Consider the following 17621-nt stretch of genomic DNA (forward strand, 5'->3'; position numbering starts at 1 on the left):
CATTGCAGTGTACATAGATGTGGTAGCCAAGCAGAGATTGAGTGAGCTACAACCCTGGATCCCCTTAATCCTCCTCCCTGTCTCCAGGACCTAAGCGTGATGCTCAGGGGTGGATGTGTCTACAGAACTGCCAGCTGGAAGGAGGTGGCACGGGAACTCCCGGGTGATACTCTCGGCCTCACACCCGTGGGGATGGTGCCAAAGACGCTGCAGGGATCCCCGAGGCTGGGCAAGCTGGAGGAAGGACGAACACCCCCAGATCTATCCAGGACCTCTCCTGGCATCGCCCTCGGCCCTGAGTTTCCTCGCCAGTCACCAAGTAGGAGCTGGACGCTTCCCAAGCAGTAGGGCAAAAGGGAGGGGCATTGCAAGGATGACCCGGGGAGGGGTACCCAGGCCCACAAACAAAAGAAATGGGTTCTGCTCACGGTGCCCAAGGAGTGGGTGGCACGGAAAGTGGACGCTAGTCCCGCCCGGGAGATGGCCCAGGCTCCAGGCGACACGCACAGGGCGTCGCACGCGGGAGCCGGCGGGAGGGGTGGGCGCGAGCGCGCGCGGGGTCTCACGCGGAAGGGAGGCGCGGCGCGCATGCTCAATCCCACACCTCACCGGGCGGGGCGGGAGACCCGGGCTCCTAGGCGGGGGGAGGAGCGCTCGCGCAGCCGCCCCTGACAGGAGCGGGCTCGGCGGCTGCTGCAGCGCTCAGCGCCGGGGCCCTGCCGGAGCCGGGTCTAGCATGTGCCGCGGCTCCCCGGCGGCGGCGGCTCCTCTGCAGCAACGGCAGCAGCAGCGGCCGCCATGGCCAAGCCCAGCGCGGAGCTCACCCGCGAGCTGCAAGGTACGAGGCTGCGGTGGTCTCCGGGACGCCCCGTCCGGGAGCATCCCAGACCCAGTGCGTTCCTCCCCGCGGTACACCCCAGCCCCGCTGCCTCCTGCCCTCCCCGCGCCCCATGCATTCCGGCTCCAAGGCGGTCCCCTGCCCCTGCATCCTAGCTAGGGGCATCGCTGTCCCCCGAGCATCCTCCGCTGCCCGCCTCGCCTCACCCTGTCAGGACCTTCCAGTCCCAGAGCCGCCCGTCCCGATCTTCGGTGACAGGTGCAGTCCCCTGGCGCTCCGTGGGGCTGACTCTCATTGATCCTAGCCCATCCCTCGGCGAGACGTCCAGTCTCCCCTCCAGAGAGTCCCCGTTTCCCCGCCGGGCGGGGCCCGGTCCGCCCCGCCGGGCCATGGGAGCTGCCCCTGGTCCTGACCGCCTCTTTGCTCAGCACCCTCCCTCCTCCCGGCCCCGCCCCGGAACTGGCCCTGAAAGCCCCTCTGGCAGCCTGGCAGCTCCCAGGCCAGTGGGGCAAAGAAGGGAGTCAGGGAAGAGGGCCCGGATTGGAGCTACAACCAAGAGCAGTGTCTCTGCAGCTCGCCTCCCACAGCCCCCGTCTTAGCCTGCCCCTTCTCCCTACTCACACTCACACCTCAAGGTCTCTCCTGTTTGCATGGTTCTCAGACTCAGCCCAAACCAAGGCCTGACACCACACCCCCCACCCAGCACTACCACAACCCTCACTGGCCCCCCGCCCCAGGCAGGAGCACAGGCTAGCCCACGCAGAGACCAGGACGCTCAAGGATACTCAGAGGCATGCTGCACCATGGCAATTTCCCATACCTACACACACACATAAATACAATCATCAGATATGTGTACACACATCTTTACAGAAAATGCACCCCCACCACACACACACATACACATATACACACTGGGATATCCGGATCGGTTCTGCTAGGAAGTGGGTATTGGGCTCATTTAAACACTAACTCTTTCTCACCCCCCACTTCCCACCCCCACCCCCACACCAGGGCTGTCTTTCACAACTACAAGCACAGCATACTCATTCACCTATCCAGTCCTACCAATGCCACACACGGGCTCCCTGGCATCTTCAGAAGGCGTGCACACATGCATAGTAAAAGGCAGACACTCACACCCAGACCACCTAGAATATAGTCAGAGGGACACCCCCACGCCCCCACACACTGACTCACTATGTATATGTCAATGGCTGCTGGAGTGCATGGGTTGGAAAAATCCTTCACACCCTCAGAAGTGTAAGACACACCCTCCCACAGACAGTGTCACTCAGCAACTGTCCCCTGACTCAGGGACATCAGGAGCCAGAGTTTTCTCCACACCCCCCTCCCTCTCTAATAGGAAGAGAAAAGCCACCCAAGAAGGAAAGCTCTCTCTGTGCTTATTTCTCCTCTCATCTGACCCCACCCCTGGAAAGCCCTGGGGAGGTAGGGGTGGCCAGGGTAAGGGGAGCTCTGAGCAGGCCCACCACCCACCTGCAGACAGCATCAGGAGGTGCTTAAGCCAAGGGGCTGTGCTCCAACAACATCGGGTGAAGCTGGAGACGAAGCCCAAGAAGTTTGAGGATCGAGTTCTGGTGAGGGTACTGGGCTTCGGCGAGTGGGGGGAGGAGGAGCAGCTGAGGGGGTGTCATCAAGGGCAGCTGGGCTGCTGAGAGCAAGGAGCCTGGGAGGCAGGGGAGACTGGGGGTGGGGGTGGGGGGAGAGCTGAGGAGACCAAGCCTGGGGAAGGGGCAGGCTAGACTGAGTGGATGTTCAGGAGCCCAGGGTGGGGCATGAAAGAGAAGGAGGATACCGGGAGCAGAGGGCCACTGCTGACAGGGCTTGCACACAGGCTGAGGGGGGTGAAGGAGGGCAGGCGGCCTAGGGCCCAGGAGTGGCCATTTGCTGCTGATGTTCTTTTCCTCTCTCTGAAGGCCCTGACCTCCTGGCGCCTCCATCTCTTCCCCCTTAAAGTCCCAGCCAAGGTGAGTTGGGCTGAGGAGCAGAAGTACACCTGGCATACTCCCTCCGGAGCCAGGCAGCCAGGCTCTTACCTTAAGATGAGCACCCCCATGCCCCTCCCACAGGTGGAGAGCTCCTTCAATGTCCTAGAAATCCGCGCCTTCAATACGCTCAGTCAGAACCAGGTGAGGACCCCAACTTGGGCCCTACTATTGGGTCAGCAGGAGGACGGACTTGATGTCTAAGGCCCTGATGCTCCCTTTCCTCTAGATCCTAGTGGAGACAGAGCGTGGCCTGGTGAGCATGCGGCTCCCATCGGCTGAGAGTGTGGACCAGGTGACACGACATGTGAGCTCTGCCCTCTCCAAGGTCTGCCCTGGCCCTGGGTGAGTGGCAAAGGAGGAGTCTCTCAAAGGGTTAGACAACAAAGAGACTTCTTCCTCCTTCCCTCCTTCCCCTGGACCTGGGCTCCTGGAACACCGAGAGCAAGAGCCCTTATGTCCCCACTGCTGCTTCTTCCTAGGGGCCCAGAAGCTCTAACAGGGGAAGAATGGAGAGTTTCTTTACACCCCTCTCTGAGATAGATTTGGTCATTTTCCAGGTGTCTAATCCGTCGTGGAAATGCTGACACCCCAGAAGGGCCCCGAGACACGTCCCCTAACTCTGAGACTTCCACATCGACCACTCACAGTGTCTGTGGTGAGCAGGGGCAAACTTGGCGGAAGTGGGGCCTAAACTACCCTGCCCTTGTCCAGAGTCCTTTGTGCATGGGGCTGTGTCTGCCCTGAGGACTCCATAGCTCCTAGACCTCAGAGGTTCATGGTATAGCAGGAACCCAGGACACGGGCCACATAAAATGACCTTGACCTTTCCTTGAACTCCAAGCCTATTCTCCACACCCTTACTCCTCATGGAACCAGCTCACATCCTGCCCCACAGGTGGCTTCTCCGAGACCTATGCTGCCCTGTGTGACTACAACGGACTGCACTGCCGTGAGGAGGTGCAATGGGTACGTTGGGCAGGGACCCAGCAGGCGGGCAGGTGGGACCCAGAGGGAGGGGGCAGGGGAGGAGGGGAGCAGGTGTGAGCCAGTTCCACCTCTCCAAGGATGTGGACACCATCTATCATGCCGAGGATAACCGGGAGTTCAATCTTTTGGATTTCAGCCACTTGGAAAGCCGGTAAGCAGATGGAGCAGAGACTCAATCCCCCCATTCCAGCCTCAGCCTCCAGGCTCCCTCTTCTGATCCTACCTACAGCCCCAACTCTATCTCCCCAACCCCACCCCCCTTTGCCTTCTACCCATCTAGACTTTCCCCAGTCCATCACCCCATCCTTAAACTCTTCTTTCCTGCCCCAAACACCGGCTCACCACTTTCCTGGCCCTTCAATCTCCCCACAGAGACTTGGCCCTAATGGTGGCAGCCCTGGCCTACAACCAGTGGTTCACCAAACTCTACTGCAAGGATCTGCGGCTGGTAGGGACTACGAGGGGTGGGAGGAGGGGCTGGAGAGTAGTGCCCTCTCTGGCTCCTGATCACAAAACCTCCTCTGTCCTCAGGGCTCTGAAGTGTTAGAACAGGTGCTACATACCCTGAGCAAGTCGGGGAGCCTCGAAGAGCTGGTGCTGGACAATGCCGGGCTTAAGACGTGAGGCCAGCCTCCTCCCTGGGCAGTGGTGCCCCAGTGATGTAGTCTTAGGGTCCCAGAACATCAGAGCATGATACGGGTCCCCAAGCTATCTCCTCCAGCTCTTTACTTTACAGAAAAAAAGACTAAGGCCCAACAAGGGCACAAAGCAGGTCAATGGTCAAGCTGGGACTCAGACCTAAGTCTCCTAGCCCCCCAGCTCCATGGCCTCTCCCAGTATGCTCCATGCCCTATCCTCTTCCATCAACTACCCAATGGGGTGGACTGCTCTAATCTCAAGGACCCAAAGCTAGGCTTTGTTTCGGCACAACTTCCCAGGTACTTCATAGTAATGGCAAGCTTCCTGGCAGGCCCCAAGCTCATCCCCACCTATGGAGGCCTCTGACCTTTGCAGCCCCAACCAGGCAGGCAGGTGGAGGAAGAGGGGAAGTCCGGGGCTGGGACAAACAAATCCTTCCTCCCCTTCCCTGAAGGGACTTTGTCCAGAAGCTGGCCGGGGTGTTTGGGGAGAACGGGAGCTGTGTGCTGCATGCCCTCACTCTGTCCCACAACCCCATCGAGGACAAGGGTGAGCCCCAGCCCTGAATCCTACCCCCACCACAATATAGACCCCTGCCCTAGCCCAGAGCCCAACTGGGGCCGAACAGGGGCTCTCCAGCCTGATGCCAGCCCTTGCCCCAATACTGCTGTCCTTGACCCCGGGCCTGTACCTCCTTCAAGCCCCCCTCTGACTCTGCACCACCTATGCCCACTGCACAGCCTCTCACTGGGCCCATTTCTCTCTCTACTCCCAGGTTTCCTCAGTCTGAGTCAACAGCTCCTCTGCTTCCCCACTGGCCTCACCAAACTGTGCCTGGCCAAGACTGCCATTTCCCCTCGAGGTACTTGCACCAGGACCCCTGACCTCTGACCTCTAACCTCCTCCAGCACCCTCTGGATCCTCGAGTCCCAGAGGTGTACCTACCCATTCACACAGCATCCTGGGGATCTGAGGAAGGGAAAGGAGACACACTTGGGGGCTGGGGGGAAGAGTTGTGTGGAAGGGGAAGAGGTGGGGATGGGGGCCAACCCAGCCCAGTGCCCGCTGTGCTCAGGGCTCCAGGCACTGGGCCAGACCTTCGGGGCCAACCCAGCCTTTGCCAGCTCCCTTCGATACCTGGACCTGAGCAAGAACCCTGGGCTGCTCGCCACAGATGAGGCCAATGTGAGTCCGTGGAACCTAGCTCAAGCCCCACAGAAGCACACTCAGGTTTCAGGACCAGGGAGTCTCTGCCCTATAGCTTGGGGGTGGTGGGGCTCTATCACCTCTTCCCTGGCAGCCCCTCTGTCCTTATTCCCAGGCCCTCTACAGTTTCCTGGCCCAGCCTAATGCTCTGGTGCACCTGGACCTGGCAGGAACCGACTGCGCCATTGACTTGGTGAGGGGTCGGTGATGGGAGAACCAGCCTGAAGTGATTTAGGGAGGCCAGAGTGGCCCCTGTCTCATCGCCCCTGCCTTGAGTGGACAGAGCTGGCAGGATGACTCCAAGTTCAGCTGAATTATAAAGCAAAGCCCACAGCTCACACCTGTGGGGCACGCTATCCCGGTCACTGCCCAAGGTTGTGCTGGCTGTCCCTAAAAGCCAGCCCTCCCTCCATTCCCCAGCTGTGCTCCTGGCTGAATCCACCAAGAGGAAAGGATTCTTCCCCTGACTTGAACAAGGCACCTTATGAGCCCCTAATGGCTCGCTCTGGCTTTACACATTCACTGCCTGTGAGCCGCTCCGCCACCCCTGGGGGTCAAGCAGGGAGTAGACCCACTTTCCACAGAGTGGAAACTGAGGCATTAAGAGGCAAAGTGGGCATTCATAGAAGGGATCACACTGACTGCCAAGGGTGAAGAGCCAGGACTTTGATAGGGAGGGAGGAGTCCTTGCCAGGCCCTCCCAGCCCATGTGAGACCCACCATGTCTTTCCCCACAGCTTCTGGGAGCCCTGCTCCATGGCTGCTGCTCCCACCTAACCTACCTCAACCTGGCACGCAACAGCTGCTCCCACAGGTGGGAGCACAAAGGGCACAAGGAGGGATGGGGTGAGCCATGGGCATCCCCCTCCCTTGCTGACCCCAGGAGTCTCTGCAGGAAGGGCCGAGAGGCCCCGCCGGCCTTCAAGCAGTTCTTCAGCAGCGCCTACACACTGAGCCACGTCAACCTGTCGGCCACGAGGCTGCCCCTGGAGGCCCTCAGGTCGGGTGGGTGCAGGGTTGGGGGGCGTCCAAGAGGGAACCATGAGAGAAGAGGGTGAGGGGTAGAGGTGGGCCTGCTGACCTTCCTCCCACAGGGCACTGCTCCAGGGCCTCTCCCTCAACAGTCACCTCAGTGATCTGCACCTGGACCTCAGCAGCTGTGAGGTGAGCCCTTGGTCACCTAACGCCCACTGCCGGTCCCCCACCCAGTCGCCTCATTGTTCATTTCTCCAATGGCTCCATCTTACCTCTGTGCTGTGCCTCTGTGACCCCCAGACCCGACCAAACCTCCACTTTCCCTTCTCAGTGTGTCATCTGTGTCCCTCTTTTCTAGAGGTCATTTTCAGCCTCCAGTATGCCCCCTGAAAGCTTTGGGGTGGGAGATACCAGACTTTCCCACCAGAGGGCAGGAGCGAGCTATCTCCGGAGCAGCAGTCTGGAGATATTTCTGGCTAAAGGGAGGAAGGGAGAGAGCCCTAGGAAAGGATCTGGTGGAGAAAGGACCTCCTGATTTTACACCTGAGACCTAGCATGGCCATGAGTCCTGGTGTGACTAATCTCTAAGCATTAAAGGTGCCCCCACCCCTGCCTTCCCCACCCCACCCTCACCGTGTTCCTGCAGCTCCGCTCAGCAGGAGCCCAGGCTTTGCAGGAGCAGCTGGGGGCTGTCACCTGTGTGGGCAGCCTGGATCTGTCAGACAATGGTAAGTAGGTCCATTCCTGAGGACCAATGGGGCCAGGGGCCTGGGGCACGGCCCCCTCACCCCCTGCCGCCCTCAGGCCTCAAAGCCAGACCTCTCCCATCTATTGGCCAGGGTTCGACTCGGACCTCCTGACACTGGTGCCCGCACTTGGCAAGAACAAGTCCCTCAAGCACCTGTTCCTGGGCAAGAACTTCAATGTCAAGGCCAAGTGAGGTCCCCTCCCCATACCCACAGACCTCACTCCATCATCCACCTATCCTTTTGGCTCACTGGGTTACCTCTGGCCCCTCCCTGCTCAAATCACCTCCTGCTCCTCCAGTAGCATGACCCCAACCCCTCCCCTCCTGCTCTGAGCCCTGACTCCCCACAGGACCCTGGAGGAGATCCTCCACAAGCTGGTGCAACTGATCCAAGAAGAGGACTGTGTGAGTGACTGGGCTTGGGAAGGGATCCACAGTGGCAGGGGCTGCGGGGACTGGCTCAACCCCACTCTTGCCCACATAGTCCCTGCAGTCACTGTCAGTGGCGGACTCAAGGCTGAAGCTCCGCACCAGCATCCTCATCAATGCCCTGGGCAGCAACACCTGCCTGGCTAAGGTGGATCTGAGTGGCAATGGCATGGAAGACATCGGGGCCAAGATGCTGTCTAAGGCCCTGCAGATAAACTCCTCCCTCAGGTACGGTGCACACCTTGATCTCTGAACTGGAGTCCCAGTACCCCCTCCACACACACACGCACGCACATGCACGCACACGCACGCACGCGCGTGTCCTGCTTGCCGTGTTGCTCTGTAGCCCAGCTTCCAGAACACCTTCAGGCCCAGAACCACCTTGGAGTCAGCCTCATTACCCAGGAAAGGAGGGAGGACTCCAGAAGGGGGTGCGTGCCTACCCCTAAAAAGGACCCAGAGGGAGGGGTAACCAGCTACTGTTCACTGTCTCCCTAGAACCATCCTATGGGATCGAAACAACACATCTGCCCTGGGCTTTCTGGACATCGCAAGGGCCCTGGAGAGGTGAGTGGACCAGAGCTCTGCCCTGACCGGAGCCCCAGCCTCCCTGGGCCTGCACCAAGCCTGCTACATTAGCCCCACCCTGGTTCACTCAACTTGTTTGCAGAGATATGTTAGGAAAGGCCCAGGTGACGGAAACGGTTAGCAAGGAGAGTATGGAGAGCAAGGGCCTCTCCCCACCTTTCCCTAACCCAGCTGTGTCACTGTGCCTTACAGCAACCACACACTGCGCTTCATGTCCTTCCCCGTGAGTGACATCTCCCAAGCCTACCGCAGCGCCCCGGAGCGCACCGAGGATGTCTGGCAGAAGGTAGAGGCCTCGGCAGGGTGGAACAGAAAGGGGCAGGGGCCAGCCCATATCCCAGGCCCTGACCCCTCCCACCCCATCGTCTCCAGATCCAGTGGTGCTTGGTGAGGAACAACCACTCCCAGACATGCCCTCAGGAGCAGGCCTTCAGGCTGCAGCAGGGCCTGGTGACCAGCAGCGCCGAGCAAGTAAACGTTTCCCTCTGGGACACGTGGGGCATGCATGGGGCACACAGGGCTCAGGTGTGATGTGATAGAGGGTGCACACACAAGGGTGGGGGCATGAAAGAGGCATTTTGTGGTGTCCACAACTGGACTGAATGCATGGGAGAGCAAAAGACGGGACATTCAGAGTATGGCTTAAACATGAGAGAACGTGTGGGGGGCCCCAGACCAGGAGTCCCTGGGACCGCAGGAACTCCCCTGAGCATTCAAGGGCATCCCAAGAAGAGAGAACAGGCCATCCAGAGACACCACTACTACCCCATCAGTGCCAGCACCAGGAGCACTGCCCAAGGGGACCCAGAAATGGGATGCCTGGGGTCCCACCTGGGAAGATGAGGGTGCAAGGATCCCCCCCGCTGACACTTCTGCCGACTGTGCTCCAGATGCTGCAGCGGCTGTGTGGCCGGGTGCAGGAGGAGGTTCGGGCCCTGAGGCTGTGCCCCCTGGAGCCTGTGCAGGATGAGCTGCTTTATGCTCGGGACCTGATCAAGGACGCCAAAAACTCACGGGCGGTGAGCCCTCCGCAGCCCCACCCTCCTTCGCAGTCCGAGAGCCCAGGAAGGCCGGCCACACTACCCCAGGAGTATCCGCGCCCTGACCCGTGCATCTGTCCTCCCAGCCCAGGGCCCCCAAGGACCTGGTCAGGCCCGATTCTGACCTTCTGATGATAGCCTTTTCCTTCTGCAGCTGTTTCCCAGCCTCTATGAGCTGGGCCATGTGCTGGCCAATGACGGGCCTGTACGGCAGAGGCTGGAGTCAGTTGCCAGTGAGGTGTCCAAGGCTGTGGACAAGGAACTGCAGGCAAGTCCTGAGGGAAGAAGCCCAGTGTTGACCAAGGCTCAAAGCTGAGGGCTGAGGTCAGCATGGGGAAATTACTGGGAACAGGAAGGAAAGGCAGAGTTGAAGCCATCCACACTCCCGATGTTTCTGGCTTTGCTAGAAAACAGGGCTTGGGTTTTTTCTGCTAGCTTCCATGTTGACCCCTGAACTCTGACCTCTCCCCTGTCCATATGGCAGGATGGAAGGAACACTTACCAGGATGTGGGGAAGCCTGAATGTCCCAGGCTCTGCTGGTAACCAGCCCCAGAACGTTGGTGGGCCCCTTAGTCTCACCATGGGGGGCTGGAATAGACAGGCTAGAGTCTCTTCCAGTGTGGTGCCAGCCCTGACCCTGCGCCCCGCCCCCCCCCCCCCGGGGCTCTGGCCTCCCCTCCCCCCATACTAGGTGATCCTGGAGTCGATGGTCAGCCTTACACAGGAGTTATGTCCTGTGGCCATGCGAGTGGCTGAGGGACACAACAAGATGCTGAGCAATGTGGCTGAGCGCGTCACTGTGCCCCGGAACTTCATCCGAGGGGCGCTGCTGGAGCAGGCAGGACAGGACATTCAGAACAAGCTGGAGTGAGAAGTGGAGGGGGTTGGCACTGGGAAGGGGCTGGATTTGTCCCAGAGCACTTAGGAACCTGGGGCCCAGCTACAGCAATGAATAATGAATGGCATAATCTCCATTACAAGGGATAAATCTTTAACTAACTGCAACCTTGCTATTTAGGGTCTAACTGGTCTTTGCCCTAGAAATCTAAGTGCTGAGCCTGGGTTTAGGAGCCTGGCAGTGCATATGTAGGTGTACACACACACTCAGCCACACACATCCACCAAGAATGGCCTCCCAGAAACAAAGCACAGCCTCCTCGGAGGCATGGACAAAATCGATGTGAGTAGGGGTGCCTGGACTATGCTCTGCCCTCACTCAGTTCTCGTGTTCCCCTCCAGTGTTCTCTCATCCTAGGTGCCACTGCTCACCAAAGCAAAGGAATATTATCACTCATATCCATGAAGTGGCCAGCTCAAGAAGAGCCAGTTTCTGGGCTTCCAGCAGAGACCAGAAGGGTTCACTCAGCACCCCAATTTACCCAGCTCTGTTCCACTGGAACTCCAGGAGCCTGGCCCAGAGCCCCTTTGCTCTTTCTCCTCAATTCCTCTTTGCCCACCCTCCCGATCTACACACACCTATGCGGGGTGTCAGTGGGTGGGACAGAGCATGCCTTTATGGAGACACAAGGGAGACCTAAGGTGCCTCCATGGATGTCCAGGCCAGCTTCCCACTCCCTTAGGCACCTGGGGAAAGGCTTAGGGGCCAGGGAGCAGGATGACTGAGTAGTCCCACCTGTGCCCACAGTGAAGTAAAGCTCTCAGTCGTCACCTACTTGACCAACTCCATAGTGGACGAGATCCTGCAGGAGCTGTACCACTCCCACAAGAGCCTGGTAAGGCTTCTGAACCCCAGCCAGGCTCAGGCACACTCTCCACCCCACATCATCCCATCTCCCCCAACCAACCATCCCCCAAAGCCCCTGAAGGTGAGCAGCTTCCTTGGGAACCTGTTCACATCTGTCCTTCCCCAGGCCCGGCACCTGGCCCAGCTAAAGACACTATCAGATCCACCATCGGGGCCAGGCCAAGGGCAGGATCCGTCCTCCCGGGGCCGAGGCCGGAACCATGACCATGAGGAGACCACAGATGATGAACTTGGGACCAACATCGTGAGTGCCCCAACCTCCACTCCCCACCTTAAACTAGGTCCTGACCCTGAACCTGCAAAACACTGTCCCCGTCCATTTCTCTGGACTCCACTTTCCCCCGACACTGGGCCTGGTCTCATCCCCCAGCCCCAATCCAGCCCAGCCTCTTCCCTTGTCCCAATACCTCAGCCACCCAAAGAAAGTGAGGCAGGAAGGGCTCTAAAGAGAAGGCTTTATGAGGAATAAGAGGCTTCAGATGAGGCTCCTGGGACTTTCAACTTGGCTCCACCATTGGTTTTCATTTCTGCAGGACACCATGGCCATCAAAAAGCAGAAACGCTGCCGCAAGATCCGGCCAGTGTCCGCCTTCATTAGTGAGTCCCCAGCCTCAATTCTAATGTCCTCCAGGTCCCTACACCCTTCCCAAGCCCTGGCCCCTTTCTTTTTAATTGTCTTTCCAGCCTGCTTTCTCCCTGTGCCTCTTGCTACTCCCTCTAATGCTGCTGTGCCCACAGGTGGGAGCCCTCAGGACATGGAAAGCCAGCTGGGGAGCCTGGGGATCCCCCCTGGCTGGTTCTCAGGACTCGGAAGCAGCCAGCCCACAGGCAGTGGCTCCTGGGAGGGTCTATCCGAGCTGCCCACTCATGGCTATAAACTAAGGCATCAAACACAAGGCAGGCCTCGGCCCCCCAGGACCACACCTCCAGGACCTGGTCGGCCCAGTGTGAGTCCATAAGTCCTTGCAAAAGGACCAACACCACTTAGCAATGCCAGAGCCAGGGGTTCTAGCCTTAGGACCAAAATGCCAGAGACATCAGCCTTGGGGGATCAGGCAGGGGCCCAGGCAGGCCACTGAAAAGAGGATGGGATTAGCCAGTTTTCCCAGATAGGAAATCTGTCTGCCAGTCAGTGGCAGTTCCCATTTGGGTGAGGGATACAGCCAAGATCCACCATGCCTAGGAAATGCTCAGGCAGACTGAAGTCTAAATTTTCATGGGGCCAACAAGAGACAAGTCCGAGTCCAAAGGGGAAGGCCCTGAGTGAATGGAGGGAGTAGGGAGGACTTCCTGTTCCAGATGAGATACCCTACAGGACTTTCCTCCCAGCAGGTGCCAATAACTGGGACCCGACAGGAGAATGGGATGGCCACCCGCCTGGATGAGGGGCTGGAGGATTTTTTCAGCCGAAGGGTCATGGATGAAAGCTCCAGGTGTGGCACCTAGGCACAGTCCCATTTTCTGCAGGCCCAGAGGCCCTGAAGGGCTCCTTCCCAGCAGTCATGGAGGCCTCTCCAATGGCAGTGTCCCAAAGCCAGTCTCTCTGAAACATTTCCTCCACATTCTCGTCCTTCCCCACTCAGCCCTTAACTCCCATGTTCTCTGACTTTCCTCAGGACAGCTGGGAAGCATGGGGCCAGGGTGAACCACCATGGTGGGATGGTGTGGGGGGGTGGGGGTCACAACAGGCCCTGGGATGGGATGACAGTGGTAAGAGCCCTGGAGGGTATATTCTCTGTCACAGTCCTGCAGACTCCCCAGCACCTGTCCAGAAGAAACGGAGTCACTGGGAGAAGCTGAGAGAAGGATGGGGGGATGGGGGTGCCTGGGAGGAAGGAGTTGCTGGGGAGACAGAGGGAAGGAGACTGCTGGAGGATGACGGAGAAGGTGAGGAAGCCATGTCTCCTGAGACCTAAGTGGAAAGGGTTACGGGGCAGCAGGAGAGACTGGATGAAAGGAAAGTTGGAGGCTTATTAGACCCAGGGCTAGACTAACACTAGCACCAGCCTGGGCCCTGAGTGACCTCCACATCTGGCATTTTGCACCTGCCTGCGACTTTGTCAGTAACTCACCCCAACTCTGCTCAGCTACCCCCGGACTCTGCGGACCCTGCGGCCGGGCCTCTCAGAGCCGCCGCTGCCTCCACTCCAGAAGAAGAGACGCAGAGGCCTGTTTCACTTTCGCCGGCCCCGGAGCTTCAAGGGGGATAGGGGGCCAGGGTCCCCCACCACTGGGCTCCTCCTCCCTCCACCCCCACCCCCACCCCCAACTCAGGAGAGCCCCCCAAGCCCAGATCCCCCCAGCCTTGGCAATAATTCCTCCCCCTGTTGGAGCCCAGAGGAGGAGAGCGGCCCCCTCCCTGGATTTGGGGGGAGCCGGGGGCCTTCCTTCCGCAGGAAGATGGTAAGTGAGGTGAGGTGCTGTATCCTCCCCGGTTGCTGTTCCACACATAGCCCACCCACTTACCCTGTCCCAGGCAGTTAATGGGAAAATGACAGGACTCGAGGTTCTGGGGAACTTTGGTCTTCCCAATGGCCCCACTCCTTGAGTGATCTAAGCCTGGTGACCCAGAGCATGCTGGGAGTGCTGCATGCAAAGAAGGACAGAGGAAGGACTCCTCAGAGGAGGGGTGGAGGGTCAGAGGGTTGCGGCAGGGCAATCCCAGGGCTGGGGTCTCAGAGGGGTAGGGGCCCTCCCTCACTCCCTTGCAGCCTATGGAGCCCCTTCTCCATCAGGAACTGCTTATAAACCCACGGCCTTGTTCCAGGGCACTGAGGGGGCGGAGCCAGGGGAGGGGGGCCTGGCCCCTGGGACGGCACATCAGCCAAGGGTCCATGGTGTTGCCCTTCCTGGGTTGGGAAGAGCCAAGGGTTGGAGCTTCGACGGGAAACGAGAGGTGAGGGGAGCCCAGGCACCCAAGTGTTTCTATGGATCCCTGTCTGCCTCCCTTCTGTGCCCTGTCCCTGCTTGGGCCAGTGGAGAGAGTGATTCTCTGGTGTTAGAAGGTGTTAGCTGCCAGTCTGCTCATTCCACACACTCACCTGCCGTGAAAGGCTGAGGAGGTCATTTAGCCTCCTGGAGCCTCTACCTCCCTGGAAAATGAGCAGTTGTAAAACTACTTACCTCTAGAGTTCTGTTTCTGAAAGTTTGGTGACTAGATTATCACCTTTATGACTGATTTTCCCCTTCCCCACATACCACCTGGATTATTATTCACATATTTTTATTTAAATCAACTCACCCTTTTAACTTAGTCTTGTCCTAAGCATTATCATTTTTTAAATCATGGGCTTATTGTACTAGTCATGTTTTTTTTTTCTACCACACATAAAATAAACACATAACTGCTAAAATGACAACATGCTCATTCGTGTAAGCCGTTTCTTACACCCCCTAGGGTGGTAGGGGTGTGACTTTTGGGGGATAAGGGTACAAATGTCCAGGGACTAATGCCATGAGAATGGCATGAGATGCTAGAGCAGAAGCCCCTTGTTAACTGCAGTCTCCATGTAGAGGGGACTTTCTTATGACCTGACTCAGCTATCCTTTCAGGGTACAGGCCCAGACCTGGAGGGCAGTGTCCAGGCTTGGCAGAAACGGCGCTCTTCAGACGATGCAGGTGAGACAGTCCCCCTCACTTCCTTCCCTTGACCCCTCTCTCAGGGGCCCCTTCTAATTCACCTTTCCCCTTCCCCCTTTCTCATCTCCTCCCTGCACCCCAGGGCCGGGAGCCTGGAAGCCCCCACCACCACCCCAAAGCACCAAGCCAAGCTTCAGCGCCATGCGCCGAGCAGAAGCCACATGGCACATAGGTATGGAACGCCTCTTCTCAGGCAGCAGCACTGAAGGCCCAGGGTGTGTCCAAAGAACCAGAAGCCACAGCCCCCATGTTTACAGCCAAGGTGGGGCAGTCAGGAAGTCACCACAGTAAAAATGTTTTGAGGATATTTACAAAGCCTCATCCAAAGGAAAGGAACAACCCAATGCAAAGAAAGATCTTACAGAACAAAAGTGGCTTTGCCAGGATTAGCAGAAAGGAAGAACACTTTGTGGATGGTTCCAGGGAATTCCATAGAGCAGGGGCCACCTCTGGCCACTGTCAGCAGAGTGGCACCTCTATAAAGAAGGTCTCTCTCTGCACCTCAGCTGGGAAAGAGGGTGAGCAAGTACCAGCCATGCCAGACCCACCTTGAACATTCCAGTCTCCTCCAAAAGTAGCTCGCCAAGCCATCCACAGTTCACTCAGAAATGTGCCACAAGAAAAGGGCAAGAGCCATGCCTTGGGGGTCAGAAACCCTGGGTGTTGGTCCCGGTTCAACCACCACCAGCAGTGTTGACCTTAAGCAAGTCATTTACCTTCTGGCTTCAGAACTCTGGAGGAGTAAATGAATTGTGGTAGGATGCTTTCTTTCTGCTGGGATCAGAGCACTTAAGGAGCCTCTAAAGGAAAGCTGGTCAGCTCGGCATCAACTCACTTGCCCACAGGCCTGGAACACAACCCTCCGACAACACTGACATGGACAAATCTCCCCATAGAGGCAGACACTTACTCACCCGCCCCCTCCCATCCCAAGGCTGGGGCACAAGGGCATGGTGCAGAGTCTGTGCCCCTGGCCAATCCTCCAAGGCCATCCCAGCACTGAAGGCATCTTTGCTGATCATCCCATCCCACTCACAGACTAGTTAAAACACCTAAAGCGAGGCTCCATCCTTCATTTAGGAAAGCACAATAGTCAGATGCTCCACTGGGCACACACCTACCACCAGCACCCTCCAGGTCCCTCTTACTCACACCTCACAGATACACACACAGACAACACCTTCCAGGTAGTGCATCCTCAGGCTCAGATTGCATGAAGCCACAGAGGCAGCGGTGGGAGGGTGCCAGGGCATCTCTCCCCAAGGCTCTCACCATCTAAATAAGACTGGCAGAGTCCTGAGAATGCCAGGCTGCAGCCTTGGCAGGGCCTCGGGGCACTGCGGCCTTGGATGGGCAGCCATGTCTGTGGACCCAGCAGTCCCTGTACCCTGGCTCTGCCCCAGCAGGCATGGGCTCAAGCACTGCCCTTCAAGAGGAACAGCCACACCAGGGCCCCCTCCAAAGGTGATGGGCTCAGGACAATCCTAGAGACCATACCAAGGAGACAGAAACACTTAGAGCAGAAGGGGACATCCAGGGCAGAGGCAGAGGAGCAAATGGGCTTGGAGGGGAGAAGTCCTGGCCTCCAGGGCTTCATAAGGAAGAAGGTCAGGGAGAGCTATGCAAGAATGCCTTTTCCTACAGCTTCTCCTCTCTTCCCATCCCCCAGCTGAGGAGAGTGCCCCCAACCACAGCTGCCAGAGCCCCAGCCCAGCCTCTCAGGACGGGGAGGAGGAAAAGGAGGGGGCCCAATTCCCAGAGAGGACCGTTCCCACTAGGAATGCCAAGGTGAGGGCCGGCAAGGCGGAGGGGAAGGGCCCTTGGATGAGGTGAAGGGACTAACTGACCCAGTCTTTTCCTTCTTTTGCCAGCTGCAGGACCCCCCTTTAGCTTCACGACCCCCCAAGCCAGTGGCTGTGCCCCGGGGCCGCCGGCCCCCCCAGGAGCCAGGGGGCAGGGAGGAGGCTGAGGCTGGGAGTGCAGTCCTAGGAATGAACAAACCCCGGCTGAGGCTGGGCTCACAGCAGGATCAAGAGGAGACCGAGGTCCAAGGTCTACCACCTGGCTTGGGGCGGGGTGCTTGGGGCGCCTCTGGGACCTCATTGCCCACCTCAGGACCCCTCCCGGGCTTGGAATGAGTCACAGCTTGGATGAGCACCCAGCCTATGAGCCCTACTCATGTGCCAGGCCCACCTGGACTGTCATTTCAGGGCCCCCAGATCCAGGCCGCCGGACTGCCCCCCTGAAGCCCAAGAGGACGCGGCGGGCACAGTCCTGTGACAAGCTGGAGCCTGACAGAAGGCAGCCCCCTGACCCCACAGGTGCCAGTGGGGTGGGCAAAAGGGCAGTCCCCCTCTGCCAGATATGGTATAGCCCACACCGAGAGGCTGGCTCTCCCTGCCTAGGAAACAGGACTCCCTGGATTTGTCCCCAGCAGGAACCAGTGAGCCAGGAACAGACTGACAGCCGCTACAGCACCCTGCCCAGCCCTCCTCTCAACATGTGCCTCACAAGGACTCAGACCCCCACCCACCCCCCACACCTCCAGGCCCCTCTGCCAGCCCATCCCCCAGGGGCAGGATGGCAGGATGAGGCCTGGGGACAGGAGGTGGGGGACAGGATGGGAGGGAGCAACCTGGAGAGAGGGAGGCAGAGCTTGGGGCAGGGCCGTCTCCTCTCCTGGAAGGGCAGATCTGTCCCTCTATCCCCAGGGACTCTCTCCCTCCTTGTATAGAATAAAAAAAACAAAATCA

General features: G+C 58.6%; 1 protein-coding gene across 2 annotated transcripts; it reads left to right on the forward strand.

Annotated features, from left to right (window-relative positions):
- Window positions 1-99: 99 nt before the first annotated feature.
- CARMIL3 (capping protein regulator and myosin 1 linker 3) lies at window positions 100-17621 on the forward strand. Of its 2 annotated transcripts, XM_047862072.1 has the most exons (41): window positions 100-319; window positions 776-838; window positions 2345-2439; window positions 2779-2829; window positions 2932-2991; window positions 3077-3192; window positions 3408-3505; window positions 3746-3816; window positions 3915-3988; window positions 4210-4285; window positions 4369-4457; window positions 4931-5025; window positions 5252-5338; window positions 5552-5661; window positions 5798-5875; window positions 6420-6496; window positions 6578-6682; window positions 6777-6846; window positions 7304-7385; window positions 7497-7593; window positions 7756-7810; window positions 7890-8062; window positions 8333-8401; window positions 8615-8708; window positions 8795-8893; window positions 9313-9441; window positions 9617-9730; window positions 10155-10330; window positions 11109-11196; window positions 11335-11472; window positions 11762-11825; window positions 11967-12175; window positions 12561-12661; window positions 13316-13631; window positions 13996-14124; window positions 14781-14847; window positions 14951-15040; window positions 16538-16656; window positions 16740-16920; window positions 17079-17189; window positions 17303-17621. In XM_047862072.1, exons 1-41 carry the CDS (start codon window positions 100-102, stop codon window positions 17329-17331), a joined length of 4365 nt encoding a protein of 1454 aa, XP_047718028.1. In that variant the 3' UTR covers window positions 17332-17621. The 2 variants fall into 2 exon arrangements, with proteins under 2 accessions (XP_047718028.1, XP_047718029.1); XM_047862073.1 differs by lacking the exon at window positions 13996-14124 and having other exon boundaries at window positions 12558-12661.

Source organism: Prionailurus viverrinus, chromosome B3 (genome assembly GCF_022837055.1).
Source record: "Prionailurus viverrinus isolate Anna chromosome B3, UM_Priviv_1.0, whole genome shotgun sequence".
In the NCBI taxonomy this organism is placed as follows: domain Eukaryota; kingdom Metazoa; phylum Chordata; class Mammalia; order Carnivora; family Felidae; genus Prionailurus; species Prionailurus viverrinus.